The 17,673-nt window shown below is 45.0% G+C and overlaps 1 protein-coding gene across 1 annotated transcript in view; it reads right to left on the bottom strand.

Annotated features, from left to right (window-relative positions):
- Nucleotides 1–17,673, bottom strand: part of Csmd1 (CUB and Sushi multiple domains 1) — a 1,119,426-nt gene that overhangs the window by 24,278 nt on the left and 1,077,475 nt on the right. The window contains exons 54-60 of the mRNA XM_050136505.1: nucleotides 11,187–11,360; nucleotides 9,675–9,848; nucleotides 7,416–7,604; nucleotides 4,658–4,831; nucleotides 3,511–3,693; nucleotides 1,428–1,604; nucleotides 702–881 (exon numbers count right to left, since the gene is read on the bottom strand). Coding sequence (XP_049992462.1) covers nucleotides 702–881; nucleotides 1,428–1,604; nucleotides 3,511–3,693; nucleotides 4,658–4,831; nucleotides 7,416–7,604; nucleotides 9,675–9,848; nucleotides 11,187–11,360 — 1,251 coding nt within the window. The remainder of the gene's footprint in view (nucleotides 1–701; nucleotides 882–1,427; nucleotides 1,605–3,510; nucleotides 3,694–4,657; nucleotides 4,832–7,415; nucleotides 7,605–9,674; nucleotides 9,849–11,186; nucleotides 11,361–17,673) is intronic.

Raw genomic sequence — 17,673 nt, 5'->3', positions numbered from 1 at the left:
GCCAGTGGTAGGCTCCTGCCTCAGCGTTCCTGAACTAGACTCACCATCATGTCAATAACCTATGTCCCATCAGCTTATTTATCAACAGTGCCTAAAGCTGCCAGACCCAAACACCTTCTAGAGCAGTGGTTTTACAACCCGTGGGTCAGGACCCCTTTGGGAACTGAATGTCCCTTTTACAACACAGATCTTACCACTACATTTAAAACAGTAGCGAAATTACAGTTATGAAGTAGCAATGAAAACACATTTCTTACCACTACATTTAAAACAGTAGCGAAATTATAGTTATGAAGTAGCAATGAAAACACTGATCTTACCACTACATTTAAAACAGCGAAATTACAGTTATGAAGTAGCAATTAAATTAATATTATGGCTGGGGGTCACCACAGCCCGAGGAACTGTGATAAAGGACCACAGTATTAGGGAGGTTGAGAACCATTGCTCTAGAGGTAGGACAAGTTACAGGGACCTCACCTTCTCCACTCAGATAATTCTAATCTTGAGCCATTCACTGTAGCCCCTCCATGACTCAGTTTCCCCATCTCAGGAAAATAAAGGGAGTAGACATTTACATAGGTCGAGAAGAATTGCTGGGACTCCAGGCTTCTGGGACTGCTTCCTGAGCACAGAAAGGATGCAGCACTGCCCTGCACAGACTTCTAAACCCACAATGCCAGGTAAACGATGGCACACACCTTTGCAGATGGGCCTGCTCTGATTCCACGTGCCATCTTTGGTGCAGCGGATGGTGGGTGATACTGGGGGTTCCATCAGGTAGCCGGGGTTGCATTGATAGCTCACGGTCTTGTTGAACGTGAAGTCTGTCCCAAACTGGATGCCGTTGGGCAGGGTGCCAGGATCCCCACAACTGATGACTAAGAGGCAGGGAGCAGGAAAGAGCCAGACAGATGTAAATTACCGTGACAGGAACCAAACCCTGTGAGTGTCCTTCTGGGAAGCAGCAGGGAACCAGAGAGGGGTCCAGCCCCAGGGCAGATTCCATCCACCTGCTGGCAAGTTGTTGTGTTTGACATTGGAAACTGCTGCTCTGTTGATAGGGGGCCAGGTGATCGTCAGCCCTTGCTGTTCCTAACCAGGACACACCCATAGCTACAGACAAGAACAAAATAGCTTATTTCTTTTGAAACTGGGGGTGGTCTGGAGCCAGAAAAACTTTGTCTCTCTCTATGGTTCTTCCTTCATTGCAAAGCCTTCTTGACCATTTAAATAGCTTCAGCTAGGTATGCCAAAGAAACAGAATCTTAAAGCAGCCAAGAAAACAGTGCATCACAACAAACTTACAGTATTCCTTTATCCTGAATGATTTTACAGAAGCAATAGATTCGGAAATTCCACTGTCTCCCTCAACTTATGGGCTTCCTGGACCTCCCACCCCTGGCTCCACCTGAGCAGGTACTGACTTGTACAGTCCGGTGCTGTGCCCGTCCAGGTCCCGTTGGCCGTGCAGTGCCGAGTCGTGAGCCCCGAGGTTTTGTAGCCTTCCCAGCAGGCGTAGATGACGGAGCTGGAGAAAAGGATCCCATCGCTGCTGAGGATCATCCCATTGGTGGGGGTGCCAGGATTTCCACAGGATACTGCTGTCAGGAAGCAAAGACAGCGGCCCACAAAGGAGTAAGCTAGGACCGAAGCTTAAAACAAGGGAGACCAATGAGTGTGAGCTTCTGATGGGAATGGGGGAACATCTGTGTGGGATAAATCCAGCCTCTGTCTTACTTGACCCCTCAGATTTATTTGTGATTAGCCACAAAAGTAGAAGCTGTATTTTCACATCTTTTCTGATAAAACATGGATTTTGAAACATTGAAAATCCAAAGCTTTGCTACACTAAGCTTGAACATACTTTTCAGCAATGTAGAATTATCATGAACTTTAAAAAGTATTATATGGTATTAGAGCTCAAAAACAACTTCCTTCATAGCATTCTTCATTTGTTTGAAATCTGGAAAAATAAGGCCATATGTTATAACTGTAGCAGAGTTACCTTGGGGAGCAAAAAATACCTCAGGAATGCAGTTAACTGTGCCTATTAGAACATAGTCTTCCTCATGCTATCAAATCTACCCATGCCTGTACAAATGGCTGTCACATGACTTCACTTTGTGCTGTTCTCAAAAGTATCTTATGTCCCCTACAGGCTCTCAGACCTCAGTTAATGATGCTCAATGCAACAGGGTAGGACCCTCTTTCACTGGGGGCACCCTAAGTCATCAAGCAGAGGAAATACCTCCTCTACTGGGGACAGATCATAGTGGTGGCCTCAATGTTGAGTATTTTGTTCTTTGTATTTGAGACCATTATTGGAATAATTATTGTATTTTCATCTCGGGTCTGTCACAGTGATGTGTAGGAGAAGACAATAAGTCATGAGACTCTTACTAGATAGTAATAAGAAGTCTACAGCATGAGACTCTCTGAGAGTGGTCAGTGTGTTTGAAAACACTCTTGCATATTTAACTGTTCCACTTTCAAAGCTACTTGAGAACAAAGATGCATATCTCCTTAAATAGGAAGAAAGCCAGTTCTTACTTCATACAGAATATGCATAAAAGTTCAAGTTGAGCTGGTTCTTGTTTACAAAAAGAATATAAAGCACACATATCTGTACTTCTCTGCCTATGCCCATGGCAGGCATAACTAATCAATAATAATCCAGTTCTACAATGAATATGATTCTGAACCTACATTTCTACCTAAATCAGATCTTTCAGCAATATCCTGCTTGATATTTGTGTTAAACAGTATTTGTCAATTTACCCATGATTCCTTAAAACATGGACATACACTGAGAAGGATCAGGAAGGCTTGTGGCTTACACAGCCTGACACACAGCGATCTGGTAGGCTCTGGCTGGATGGGGTAGGGTTGGTGTGGTCACAGGGAAGCTGGACTGTGAGAGTCCTGTGGACACTAGGGATCCACATAGTCAGGACATCCCATAATCAAAAGATGAAGCATCCCACTGTGTTCTCTTACTGACCTGGCGTCGGACATGAAGGGAAAGAAACCATTCCTACCTCCTATGGAGGTCAGATATACTGACCCAAAATGCCACCCAGATTATAACTTTAGATTGTTTTGCAGTCGCTGTGCACGAAGGCACCAGCAGAGTGATGTCAGAAGTGATGGACTCCCTGCCCATAGAGATTCTGTCTTCTGATTGAGCTGCTTCTCCTCATTGCCCCTCAGCCTCCGTTTACCTCCAAGATCCATATAGCAAGGCATCAGTCACAGATAGGCATTGGATTAGAAACCCACTTTTGTGTGATAAACATTCAAAGGATAATAATTAGCAGGATAGGTCCTTTGGACAGTCAGGGATATTGCTAGGGCTCACTCAGAGTCTTGGTGATACTCTTGAAACTTTCGGGAGAAGGGCTCAAGGGTACAAGTGATCCAATCCTCTAGAGGTCCCTCTGGATGCTCCCAGTCACTTTAGGATGAAGAGCCAGTGGTTGAGAGGACTGCGGGGCCTGAATCACTCACCTTCACACACAGGCTGTACTCCTGACCATGAACCGTTCACCAGGCACGTGCGCTCTGCAGAGCCCCGCAGTTGGTGTCCCATCTCACAGGAGAAACGCAGAAGACTCTTTGTCTTATACTCATCCCCAAGGCGAGACCCATGTGCAGGGGTCCCTGGATCACCACAGAATCCAGGACTGTTTCCTAAGGAGAACAAAACACAGTGGATGAATGCCTTGTTTAGATCACGTTGCTTTGTGTACAACTTCAAAAGCAATGAAAGCTTTCTTAAATATGCTTTTAAAACAGGCTATGCTTTTCACAGTACTGTGGCATCTGGGAAGAAATGTTTTCTTTGTCATACTTTCTAACATGGAAGAAACTTAAGATGGCGTTTCTCTGTCACTAAATAAAAAATGGTTGAGGAGAGGTGAAGTACTGAGATGCAATAACAGCAGCAATCCAGGACCGTGAGCGTGGGAAGCAAGAGAAATGGGGGCTCAGGGATACCAGCCACACAGGGACACCACTATTCTTCATGGAGACATCTAGAGTTACTAAGTATTACAGCTCACTTAAAGATGGCCCACAGAAAAATTAAGATGTGAAAACGGGTGAGAGAGACCTACTGTACTAGAGGTGAAAATGTGGGAAAACAGAATAGAAGCCAATAAAAAACATTCAACCAAGATAAGCAAGAGCTCCAGCAGGTGATCTGAAACCCTTGCAGAAGGAAATGCAGAGATGGACCTGTAAGGATGGGGGGGGATACTACTGCTGATTCAACAACAAGAGTCAGGGATAATGATGGAGATGTTGAAGAAGACCTTATGGACCTGTGATGTGGCTTAGTGATGGGGTGAGGTTGACATGATGGTGGGTGATCTTGGTGTTGGGGACCAGTAATAATGGTGATGATGATTCTGGTCATGACTTATGTGGTGTGGCCTATGATAAACTGATGGAATTGATGACGGAGACCAGTGATGATGGTGAAGATGATGTTGATCTATGGGATAAAGACCAAAGGTTGTGGTGAAGATGTCAATGCTGATACCTCCTATGGTGAAGACCAGAGATGATGGTAATTATCTACACTAGAAGCATATTTTGCATCATTACAGGTATGTGTGGAACTATTCAATGCTCTGAACACAGGGCTCCTCACCTGAGCAATGGGGAAGGGCTCCACTCCAGTGACTGTCTTCTTGGCAGACTCTCGTGCTGTTGCCTGTGAGGGTCTGGCCCCCTTTGCAGGAGTACTGGACTGTGGCTCCGTATGTAAACAGATCTCCAGTGAGGACAGCATTAGCAGGAACCCCAGGATGCCCACACGATATAGCTGCGGATGAGATTAGAATAAAGGAGGATATATGTTTTGCACAGTAAGGTTCCCATTACAGTCCCCACGTCCTCCATTACCCATTAAAGAACAGGACCTAAGTATGCCCTCTATAGAAAAGAAATGGCCTTTTCCAGACAGCATTTACATACCTAGTTATTGAAAAAAGAAAAGGTAGCGGTGATATAATTTTTTGACTGTAGAGAGCTTTGCTTAAAGTTGGAATTTATGAGTCACCCTTCAAGGGGAAAAAACAGTTGCCTCCCTTTATCTGTCTAGCTCTAATTGTATTCTGTGGGAGAAGAAGGGGAATCTTTTTTCAAGGGAAAACCCATACAATTCCATCAGAACTATTCGCATAACTTCATCAGTTAACATGATAATCATACAGTTTGCTCCAAGATAAGATTAGATTAAATTTACTTAATTAAGCTCATTTGTCTAGGAGAACCAGCCTAGTGAGCATACTTTTAGTGGGTTGCAATCTAAAATGTGTAAAGTAAAAATAACAAATGAGAAACTGACTCCCCTTCAACACAGTCTAAAAAATCATCTCGGTGGCTTCATTCATATCTTTAAAATTACGCCAGACTGAGTCTATAATCTGTGGTAAACATCCTTCAAAAAGATGTGTTCCAGGATCTAGATGAACAGAGTACCGGGCATTCTTCGTGAATTACCTAATGCGGGTAGGGACAGACACACTGCAACGCTTCACGCAGATGACTAGCTGGGTGGAAATTACCAGTTACTTATTCAAAGGCATGGATTCAACATCAAAGATGAACTCTTTTTGATCACTAGCAGCACAGCAGTGATGTGGACCAGAGAGGAGGAGCTGGAGCTGGAAGGCAGACCCTCCCCTGGGTCCCATTAGCCCTCATTATCTGTCTAGCTTTAGCACTAGTTCAAGTGCAGACCCATGTTTCATCTGGAGTCCTAAAAGGTAGCCAATTAGATCCAAAACACCGAAGTGTTGGGTAAATGGCCAATGCTGGCAGAAATAAGAGGACAAAAGGAAAACAATCCAAGAAAGCAAGCTAAGGCAACACAGAGGCGAGGCTGAACCTCCCTGGAGCATGTCAAGTTCCCCTTTGAGATGCTCCTTCCCACCTTCTTGTTGTTAAGGACTAGAGGGACAAGGAGGGGTAGAAGTGGGGACCAATGAGCCAAGGGACAAGATGTTTGTTAAATACCAGGGCTTGCAGATCAAGCACATTAGCATCAGTATAATGGCTGATGGGAATCTCCTAAGAGCAGGCGAGAACAAGGTCAAAAGGAAGGAAGGGGGAGAGACTGTGGCCCATTCATAGACTGAATGAACTCTGAGTACTCAACACTCCCTTTCTTGGTGGAAAGAAACCGCAGTGTCAGAGTCTCTTTCTGTGTAGGGCTGGGGAGGAAAACTCCCTTGAAGTAGGGGGTGGGTGAGATGATCCCATACCTATCCACCCTCAAAGCTCTGCAGCGAATAGGGAGGAGGCAGTTTGTAGCAAAGGAAGCTCCTGCCCCAATGCCACCTGTCTCCTGCGCATTATTATGAAGGTGACATTTCATTTTGACTGTAAGGACTGCTCTGCTCTTGCCTGAGTTGAGAAACCCAGACAGTGGTATTTTCTAAATGGATAGGTTAAATTTGGAAGATGATTCCTTCTGTGCTGCAGGACAGTTTTATTTTGTTTACAGGGGGGAAACATTGTACTATGGAGGCAAGTATAGACAGATACATTCTCATTCATCTCCATCTTCTTAACCGAGAGGCAGCAAATTCTTTGGGACCTTGGTGACTGTTTAGGTCTTCATCTGTGCAGAAGGGCACCTCTGCCCTTCACAGGTTTAACTAAGAATGTAGTCCACAACCTTCAATTGGTCTATTCATTTCCTTGTATCAGGTTAATGCAGTTTTTTAAAATCTTATTCCTACCTTTTGGGGTCAGGGTATTTTAAGGTATTTAAATGGCAATTAAACACAGGTGATTTCAGTATTCACTGGAACTCCCTCCTGATACTATCCTATGTTTCTGTTTTATTATTTTTCTTGCTGGTACTAGCCTACGTTTCTGTTTTATTATTTTCCTCGCATCTTCATTCTCTTTACTTATTTCTTTTTTCTTTCTTTCTTTTTTTTTTTTGATTTTCGAGACAGGGTTTCTCTGTGGTTTTGGAGCCTGTCCTGGAACTAGCTCTTGTAGTCCAGGCTGGCCTCAAACTCACAGAGATCCGCCTGCCTCTGCCTCCCGAGTGCTGGGATTAAAGGTTTACTTATTTTTCTAATCCTTATGATTCTACCCAGCTAAGTGGTTTACTTGCCAAAGCTGGTCTCCGGCAAGGTAAAGAGTAAGTCAGTCTCACAGACTAAAGCAGGCAGAGGTGGCTATGCAGAGGCAGAGGTAGAGGTGAGACATCCTTTTCTCCCGTCTCACACTCATTTAGGTTATATTTGGTGGCTCACCCATATTAAGGATTGGCAGACACGTGACAGGAGAGGGAGAAAGAGTGAAAATTTAGTGTTTACAAGACACTGTGGAAATGCATTCCTATTGCTGCCGTTGCCTTTGGCGCTGTGGCTGAGAAGCCCACTCACCCAGACACTTGGGCAAGGAGCGATCCCACAAGCCGTTTGCCATACAGGTCAGGGCGGAAGACCCCAGCAGGTAGAACCCCTTCTTGCAGTGGTACATCACGCTCATCCCATATTCGAAGATCTCCGGAAAGGTCTGCTGTCCATGGCGAACTGCGTTTTCCACAAACCCAGGATCTGAACAGTTTACCACTAGAAAACGAAGCATTTCATATAGATGAAGCTTTTATTCCCCAGGCATAAAGAGGAGTAAAGCTACGTCCTCTGGAAGACAAAGAGGCCAATGGTAGATGATCACATTAAGTATATGACACGAGTCTCTGAATGACAACTTTTTGTTTCCTCTTCTTTTCAGGCTTTAGATTTCATATAGATACATAAAATCATATATGTATGCAGTACAGGAAAATATGTATGACACTGTCCAGGGGACAAAGGGGAACAGAGGGTGGGGCTATAAAAGAAGAAACGTGGGGCATGGGGGAATATGCTCAACATACAATAGTGTTGTGAAGATGCCCTATGTAAACAGAATCTTTAACAATGTATATACAATGAATTTAAAAATAACTTCATAAATTACAATAGGAAACAAGCAAACAAAGAAGCAAAATCCTATGCCAAAGTGCAAAAGAAAGTAAGTTTTAAATCAATTAGATAGTTTATGAAGGCAAAAGCTGATCTGGGAATCTCCTCATGAATTTCTGATTCCCCTCTTGGTTGTATTTATTCTTTGTTATAGACATGCTGAGCATCAGATTGGCTACTATTATAGTTTTGAAGTTAGGAGGCCAATCTAACTATTTCCTAAAAACATGCTTCTTCAATATACATTTTAAAGCAATTTTCTTCCTAAGTTTTTACATCCTAGAAACGTGATGTAATGGCTCTGGTTTGAATAGGTTTATTAGAGTACAGTGTTTGAGATCTGGGACACCCTTGTTATTTAGTCACACCCAACCTATACATATTTATGTGTGCCCCTAAAGGAACGGTGCTGTCAATACACCGTGATGGCGGCTGAAAACGGCAGTTCTCCCATCAGCGCCTCGTGGAAATGTAGGTTAGGCCACCTCTGATGGGAACCCTCTTGCCTCCGGAGGAGAGAGGAAAACATTCTCAGCGGTACAGGACACGCTCTGGTTATGCTGAATGGCTTCCATTAGCCCAAATGCCCATGAGCATCTTGGGAGGAATTAGCAGCAGGCGTCCTCAGGTGCAGACTAGCAAATGGCCTGATTACCTCACACTTCCCCCACCCTGCCAGCGAATGGGACAGCTGCCATGGAGCAAGCACCCTCTCCAGATAAGTCTGGCTCGGAAAAGAGCTTTGCACAGAATTCTCAGCAGCCACTGCCCACGGTGGGCTCTGGAAGCTGAAAGCAAACCACAGCGCACTGTTTCTATAACCAAGATGTAACCCAAGAGCTAACCTAGCAGGGATGACTTAGCTGGAGGCAATGAAATAAACCTGAGGATGGTTTGCAAAAGCTGGAACAAACAGCTGCACCCCGGGCCAATGTTTGGCATGGCAAGCCCAGATCAAGATAACCAAAGACCAAATGGTCCCTTGAACAGAGAAGTACCACCTTCCTGAGCAGACAAAGGGCAGCTAGAGGAGTCTGTGATTTATAGGGCACCCCCTGGCACACAGTGAGCTGACTCAGTTGAGTCTTCAGGGCCTGTGTTGTTGAAGGAGCGGCAGGGCTGCGTCCCTTGCACCCGGCCGCCCGCATGGCTAGCTTATGCCCCAAAATAATTACACGGAAACTGTATTTTTTCAAACACTGCCTGGCCCGTTATCTGTAGCCTCTTATTGGCTTGCTCTTACATATTGTTCTAACCCATTTCTAATATTCTGTGTAGCCCACGAGTTGGCTTACCAGGGAGGATCTTAACCTGCGTCTGTCTGGAGTGGGAGAATCATGGCGACTCCTTGACTCAGCTTCTTTTTCCCAGCATTCTCTTCTGTTTACTCCACCCACCTAAGGGTTGGCCTATCAAGGGGCTTAGGCAGTTTCTTTATTAATAAGAAATCACTCCCACATCACTGTGTTAGACAGGACACACTCTCATTGGGACCTGCGCTGATGTGCAACAGTCTGGAACCCTGAGTTCTACACAGGTTGTGTGTGTGTGTGTGTGTGTGTGTGTGTGTGTGTGTATGCATTAGCATTTCACTTTGTCTGTACCTTGGGGCACAATAATCCATCCCTAGAGACTTTTTTTTCTTTTTTCTTTTTTCTTTTTTTTTTTTTTTACCTCGACAGATAGGCAAGGGGCTGCTCCACTGGCCATTGCTCCGACACTGGGCCCTGGAGGCACCCTGCAACAAGTAGCCCGTGTGACAGGTGAAATTCACGAGGTCGTTCAAGTTGAACTCGCTGCCATTGGTGAGCCCATGGGCAGGATTTCCCGGGTGTCCGCATGTGATGGCTGTGGGAAGCAAGGTCTATATTATTGCCCACGCTAAACAAGGTACCTCTCCCACCTGGAGTCACTGAGAACAAATGGGTAGACATGAAAATGTATGGACGGAAGGGTTTCCTAGAGACATCGAGGGTGGTGTTCTGGTGTGGAAGATCTGGGAGACAGAACAATGCACAGAATTTAGGGCCTTTTAAAAAAAAGAATTTAGGGCCTTTAGTTTTGATGGTGGGCAATGATCTCTACCACCAGAACCCTTGCCCTTTACCCCAGGACTAGTGCCCTTGAAGCAAACCAGCAGAATGCCAACTGACTTGGAACAAAGCAGCCAGACATAAGGTCCAATCTTTTGTTTATCTAGGATTTTGAGTATTTCCCACTTGGTACAACCAGCTGATGTCCTGAAACTGTCATTTGGAAACACTCTGAGCGTCTGTTTTCAGCATCAGATTGCAAATTATTCCAGTAGCAAGTGAATCATAGACTAAGAAAAGTAACTGCTCTCGTGTGATGCCTGTCCTGTTATCTAATGAAGTGTGTGAACTGCCCTGACGGTCGGGCTCCACCCAGTGACGGTCGGGCTCCACCCAGTGACGGTCGGGCTCCACCCAGCACCACACAGAGCCAGGCAGGGTTTCTCACTCACAGGTACTTTTAAAGGAACATGGAACGGCCACAAACTGCCCTTTTCCTACTCATTTATCTTGTCAGCAGCTTCTTCCTGCTAAGTGGAGCTGGATTCTTATTCGGTATTTTCAGAGCACTGTTAGGGACAGCACCCACTCCTACTCAGTCCCATCTACACCTCTGCCTCACTCATGAGAAAGTGAAGGCTCGCAGAAGCACGGGCCTGGCAGGATCTTGCACCGAGAAGGAGGAACACCTGTAAAGACCCAGTGTACATGTTTGAAGCCATGGGTTTTGAGAACAGGCCCAGCATGTAAACACTTGTTTTGAAGAGCTGCTGCAAAGCTCGCTATTCTTCCTGAAACCCATGATCCAATACCAGACACCATAGGACAATAAGGGACCTGTCCACATCCTTCTCTAATCAGCACTGTTTCTCATCCTGAACGGCCTATGGATGAGCATATGGCAGCACTCACAAGGTGACTTTTAATGAACTGATGAGAGAATGTATGGAGGGCTGGAGTCTAGGGGATAACATAGAAAATGACGGACAGGGAAGCTGGGACAGCAATCTTATACTTTGATTCGGGACAGAGAAAAGGGAACGATAACTCCCCCTGCTGACTTAGAAGGTGGAACATGTTTGAGCAATGACTGGACTACACAGGACAATGGGAAGATGCGGTCCTCGGGGGCAGTTCCGCATACTCTACTCACGGACACAAACAGGGGTCTGCCCCGACCACTTGTGGTCCTGCAGGCAAATCCTCACAGAGGTGCCCACGAGCCGGAACCCGGGGTTGCACTGGTAGACCACTGTGTCCCTGTAGCTGAAGCCGTCGCCGCTGATGTGGCCATTCACAATGGGGTCTGGAGAGCCACAATGACCCGCTGAGGATGGACACAAAACAATGGGAAACTCATCAGAGAATGTGTCAGCATGAGCCCATGGTATTCCCAATCCACTTACCTTCACCGTCAAGTCAGTAACAGAGATGAGTGCACAGCTGAGAATTTCCCCACTGGCATATGTACTTTTAGCCTATTGCTCTTTTCTACTTGTTCATATTTTCTCAACAGTCGTGAGGAAGTCTTATTTCTTATATAAGATTATCTATAGCCATCACCCCAGTTACAGTTTCTCTGATTACTTATTCTATCACTTTCTTACTTCTATGACATGTGATCTATCTTCATGAGTCAGAAGATAGGAACAGGTTTTCTAACCCAGTGGGCGGCAGAGGAAAGAAGGAAGAGGAACACACCCAACCCCAGAAATGGGGTTTCATAATTGACACAGGGTGGCTGCAGTGTTGGAGATGATGGATATGGGACCGCGTTTCCAGATCCATGTACCAAAATTACAGCCAGATCCTCAGAGATTATTGATTCACTTGGATCCTGGCTAACACTCTAGATCAGCGGTTCTTAACCTGTGGGTGGTGAGCCCTCTGGGGTCGCATATCAGATATTTACATCACGATTCATAATTACAGCAAAATTACAGTTGTGAAGGAGCAACGAGATAATTGTATGGTTGGGGGTCACCACAAAATGAGGGACTCTATTAAAGGGCTACATCATTAGGAAGGTTGGGAACCACTGTTCTAGATAGCTCCAGATGCTTTGGGGGTCACTTAGGTCACTGAGAACCAGTCATGGCTTGCTGAAGAGGACCTATCTAACAAAGCCACACAGCTTCAAGTGGGCACTTCTCGTCCCTCTTAGTCAGACAAACTTGATTGTTGAAATAGGCGCGGCAGGGCTGTGTCCCCAGCACCCCAGCCTCCTGGCTAGCTCATGCCCGAAATAACAACACACAAACTGTATTCATTTAAAAACTGCTTGGCCTATGAACTCTAGCTCTTACAGGCTAATTCTCGCACCTGGACTAGCCCATACCAAATCGGAATAGATGCAATCCACAGGGTCTCATCTTCTGCAAAAACAAAAGAAGGACTTTTCCAAAGCATCATAACCTTAGATCCAAATTTTGACATCGTAATACCCTTATATCCATTTTGGTTTAGCTTGGCAGCCCATGTAATGAAATGTCTTTCTGTACTTAGCTCCGTCACAGTCAGAAATTTTAAAGAAAACACAATGTACATATTCCAGACTCTCTGTGAATTTTCCATTTTTACGTGGCTTATTTTTCTTTATTTCTCTTAATCTATAACTATCTGTACTCTGTCTCTTTAAAGACTTTACCCTTTTTCTTTTTAACATTAACTTTTTTATAATCTTTTTCTTCTTTCCCAAGCCTACGTACATTCATCCAACAATGTGATCCATAAAGGTCTTTTATGTCTGAATCTGTTTCACTGTGAATCTGTAATTTTTTCACTATCCAGGAGCATTTCTTAAAATGTTAAGCACTTCTTAAAAACTTAAGTTGCACCATGTACAGGTAATACGGTACTGCCTGTGTCCTGCCCAGTCTAAACCTTAACTGCGCTGTTATTGTGGCAATTACGGTAATTCCTGCCTGAGGTCAGCACAGTTCAGCGTAGCAGAGCTGAGCTGCTCCTGAGCTAAGCTGCTCCTGCCTCAGAGCCATTTGGTGCCCCTGAGCCACACAGTTCCAGGCACACAGCAGTCCACATTGCCATCAAGGAAGCCGTAGCACTTTATTCCAAATGCTCCATTCGAAAGCTCTGTCTCCCACAGGAGCCAGACAGAGATTGCAATGGCGGCACAGCCCAGAAAGCCGGCATTTTAAAACAGCCAGTTTTTTTCCTGCTGCTGAGTCAGGACAATTTCTTTGAGGCACGCAACCCACAAACAACAAAAAGCTGTCTTAAATTCTCTCTCTCTCCTTTTTAAGCCCTCTCAGGTTTTACGTGGAGTTCATTAGCACGTTGGGTGCCACTCTGTTGAAATAGGAGCGGCAGGGCTGCGTCCCCGGCACCCGGCCGCCCGCATGGCTAGCTTATGCCTGAAATAATTACACGGAAACTGTATTCTATTAAACACTGCCTGGCCCGGCTAGTTCCAGCTTCTTATTGGCTAGCTCTTACAGCCTAATTCTCGCACCTGGACTAGCCCATTTCTAATAATGCGTGTAAACACCCTAAGGTGCGCTTACCAGGAAGATTCTAGCCTATTGTCCATCTTGGATAGGAGCTTCATCGCGTGTGCCTCAGAGAGCAGAGCTGTCGGGTCTCTCCGGGAGCAGAGCAGAGTCTGACCTCACTTCCTCTTCCGCCCAGCATCCTATTCTGTTTACTCCTCCCACCTCTGTTTTAACCTATCAGGGCCAGCCAAGCAGTTTCTTTAATGCTTAACCAATGAAATCAACAGATTGATTTAACACTCCCACATCACTTGATTGGACATACTCGTGATTTAACACTCCCACATCACTTGATTGGACATACTCGTTTCCAAACTCTGCGTATCTCTACCCAGCTTTTGGTTCATGTGTAGATTGAAGTGGCGCATGCCTTTATGTCACATGGTCATGTACATATTCCTTAGTAGGCAGGGGCCAAGGTGTACTATATCTGCATGGGAAATTTTCCGGGGCGCTGCACTGCTAACTTGGCTACCCTACTTTCTGAGGAAGTGGCTTAAACACTTAAAGGAAATAGAGGATATACTTCAAAATCACTGCCCTTCAGCCCTGAGCCAAATGGAAGGAGAAAGCCACGGATGCTGCGGTACTTCACGTTCCCAATCTGAATCAATGTAGACCAGGTGTCCTGGTTTCATTTCTGTCACTGGGATAAAGGCACCAGACAGAAAGGAGCTTAGAGGAACAAAGACTTATTTTAGTTCACAGTTCCAGCTCACAGCCGCCACTGTAGGGCGTCTAAGTGGCCGGAACTGAAAACAGCTGGTCACATCATATTCCCAGTCTAGAGCCGAGAGGAGTGAGAGGTGCATGATTTCAGCATATTGTTCAATTTCTCTACTCTTGTGTAGTCCAAGACCTAAGTTCAGAGAACACTGCTGTCTACCTTGGACTAAATCTTTACATGTCATTTAACATAAGCAAGACTATCCTCAATAGGCATGCACACAGGCAAACCTGATCTAGGCACCAAAATCTTCTTCCCCCAGGTGACTGCAGTTTGTGTCCGGCCGACAATTAGTATCACACGAGCTGATCCCTGATTTGAAACAGTCACTCATTTCTCATTTCATTGTCTAGCTTCAGCAAGTTTGTCTCTTAAGTTAAATTTCACGTCATAAAAGTATAGGCTAGTTACATCTGCAGAATAGCCACAACAATTTCATTTATGGTTATTTAACCTAAATATCCATAATAATATGTCAAAATTGTGAAAAAGAAAAACTCCCTCAGGTGAAACTTGAATTAAACGCACTCTGAGGTTTGAATTTAGGATGTCATTATTTTGTGATGTTTTGCCTTTTTTTTTTTTTTTTGAAGTCTTGGATTTGAGTCATAGGGAAAGGCAGCTAGAAAGAGGTTCTCTGCCTTTTCTGATGTGAGACATTGCTTCTGAGGGTCCTCTCAAGCCCTATTCAGATTCGAGGCCACATGTGGAAATAGATGCTTCACTATTCTCCAGTAATGGCTGGCTGTTCCATCCCTTGAACCCCCCAGCTTGTTGTATTGTCTTCTGTGCTGCTTTTGACTGATCTAATGTCAACTGGTATAGTAGTTACTTTCCTACTGCTGTGCTGTATCATCATGACAAAAAGGCCACTTACAGAGGAGAGGGTTTATTTGGGCTTATGGTTTTGGAGTGAATACGAGTCTGGTATGTCATAAGATGTAGGCAGGCAAAATAGCCGAGAGCGTACATCTTGAACCAAAAGCAGGAAGCAGAAAGAGCTCATTGGGGATGCTGGGAGTTTCCAGACTCTCAAAGACTGCCTCCAGTCGTATGCTTCCTTCAATAAGGCCACACCTTCAAAGCCTCCCCAGACAGAGCCACCCACCAGGGACCAAGTCTTCAGATATCTGAATCTACGGTGGACATTCTCATTCAAGTCCTCACACCAGAGGGTGCCTTACCTCACACAGGTACGCTCTTGGGCTGGGAATTAAGTAAAGAGTCAGATATAGCCCCAGAGACTGGCCACAGACGGACAGACAGACATGCAGAGCTGCTCATTGGGTGTGGGACTTTGTGTGCTGGGACATCTTAGAAGGGTGGCTCTCCCATGTCACACAGAAAGGAACTATAGGACACAAGAGGTCATGTGCCCCATACAAACACTGCATACTTTACAAAAGTGACTTTATAGTTTGGAATTTCGATTTTGTTATCTTCAGAGATCCTGGAATCAAGTCCCCAGAGGGATAAGCAGGGGAAGGACAGGGGAACATAAACCTCTGGATTTGGAGTGTGATGATTTGGAAATTTAAATTAAACAACTAAATTGCTTGCTGATTCCAGGGAAACTCTGCCCTTGAGTGCACTGTAAAGAATCTCCTCTGTGTGAAAGGGTAGGGCTGGCAGCCTTGCTGGAGAGAGGAACACTGTGGAAGGAGGTGCAGAGGGGACCCCTCTGCTATGAGCCCTTTACTCACTTCCCAGAGTCCTACCTGCCTTAAGGTCATTGGCCACTCTGCCATTTCCCTTCACTGTGAACACTCAATATTCCTGTGAAGATTAGACTGTAACCCTTTTTAGAAAATCTACAAACCAAATGTCCAACCTTAGTATTTGCCTTGTGATTATCAGTATTTGGGGCTGACAATGATACTGAGTATCAAAAATATATCCTGCCTCTCCTGGGAGTCAGAAATGCAGGCTGCATGCCGTGATGTAATCTGTGTGGTGAGCGTCTTTGGGCTAAGCCAGGCTTATATGGACAGTGAACACTGGAGCCATGCCGCAGACCCTTCTTAAGTATTAACACGCAGTCATAAAATGTCAGGGGGATCAGATCTGTGAAAGGCATGAAAGCTGCTGCTGGCATTAAACATCCATGGATATTTTTAAACCTGTGTGTCTGTCTGCGTTGAAAGAACACTGTAGAATACTGATGTCCGAGACTCCTTCGCTTCTGTGTGCAATTTGCAAGATGGTGCTTAACAGCTCTTCTGTGCCAGACAAAGGCAATGGCTCTTGAGGGCATGAAGTCCTGCCAAGCACAAGAGTTTGAGAAGCTATACTACACCCAGTGCCTCAGGTGGCAACATCCACCGAGGGGGCTAAGTCCTCTGCAACACAATGTTCTTTCGTCAAGTCTCAAGAAGAATGCATGGACAATATCTGAGCATTGGTGTTAGATGGTTCCAAACTTTTCACCTTCCCTAAGACACCATGCACATTTCCCAGAAATGTGGTGGCGTAGACACTTCATGGAGGGGACGAGCAGTTCCTCTCGTCCAATGAAATCAATGTTTGTGTCATGTCACACTGTCGTTCTCAGCTACGTTATTAAACATCTTCACATGGACCTCTCAAAATCTCTAAGTTATTTAAAGAATACATTCCAATTTTATTCCCCTCAATCTTCCAAAGGAAACCTCTAAAATAGAACTTTGGATTATGAGACCTATCTATTTTGGCCCTTGTAAATGTCACCATATAATAGTCACAACAAGCTTTGTGTCTTCCTAGTCAGTATGGCTGAACAAATGTAAACCTACTTCAAAGAGCAATCCATTGTACAGGAAAAGCAGATGTTTTTATGTGGGACCCTTAAGAGAGGCATCGTTGACAGCGAGGATTAAAGAGGTAACCCAGTGGGAGAGCTGACAGGTCATCCTGTGCTGGAAAGATCTACATGTCATAAGTGTGTTATCAAGAGATTAATGAAGCGTTTTACAACAGGGGTCCTAGATTACAAACATACCACCTCCTTCTAGATGCTGTGTTCACTGCTGGGTTCAAGGGAAATTAGTACAAAGAAGATAAATACTAGAGAATAGTTAAGAGAATACTGTGATCATAAAACTTTCCTGATGGGTTACAGGACCTGGTAGGGGAGATATGGGGTCTGTGTTGTCATGGCTTAATGCTCCAGCCTAGATAGGTATTTAGCACTGCAGCTCACAGAAGAGAACACAGGGAATATCTTCAGTAGTTTAGAGAATTCTAGAGCCCCTAACCACAGTGCAGAAGTGGGGTCCTACACAATGTGTTCTTGGAGCTAGTGTGAGGCTGTGCAGTGACACACACATGCCTGCCTTCACCTTGAACTCTTCTGCAAGGACGGACACACACACACACACACACACACACACACACACACACACACACACCAGCCTCACTCAGAA

This window comes from Alexandromys fortis, unplaced genomic scaffold (assembly GCF_014885135.2).
Source record: "Alexandromys fortis isolate MF-2015 unplaced genomic scaffold, M_Fortis_MF-2015_v1.1 scaffold_3, whole genome shotgun sequence".
Lineage (NCBI taxonomy): Eukaryota > Metazoa > Chordata > Mammalia > Rodentia > Cricetidae > Alexandromys > Alexandromys fortis.
This window is presented reverse-complemented; position numbering and strand designations above follow the sequence as displayed.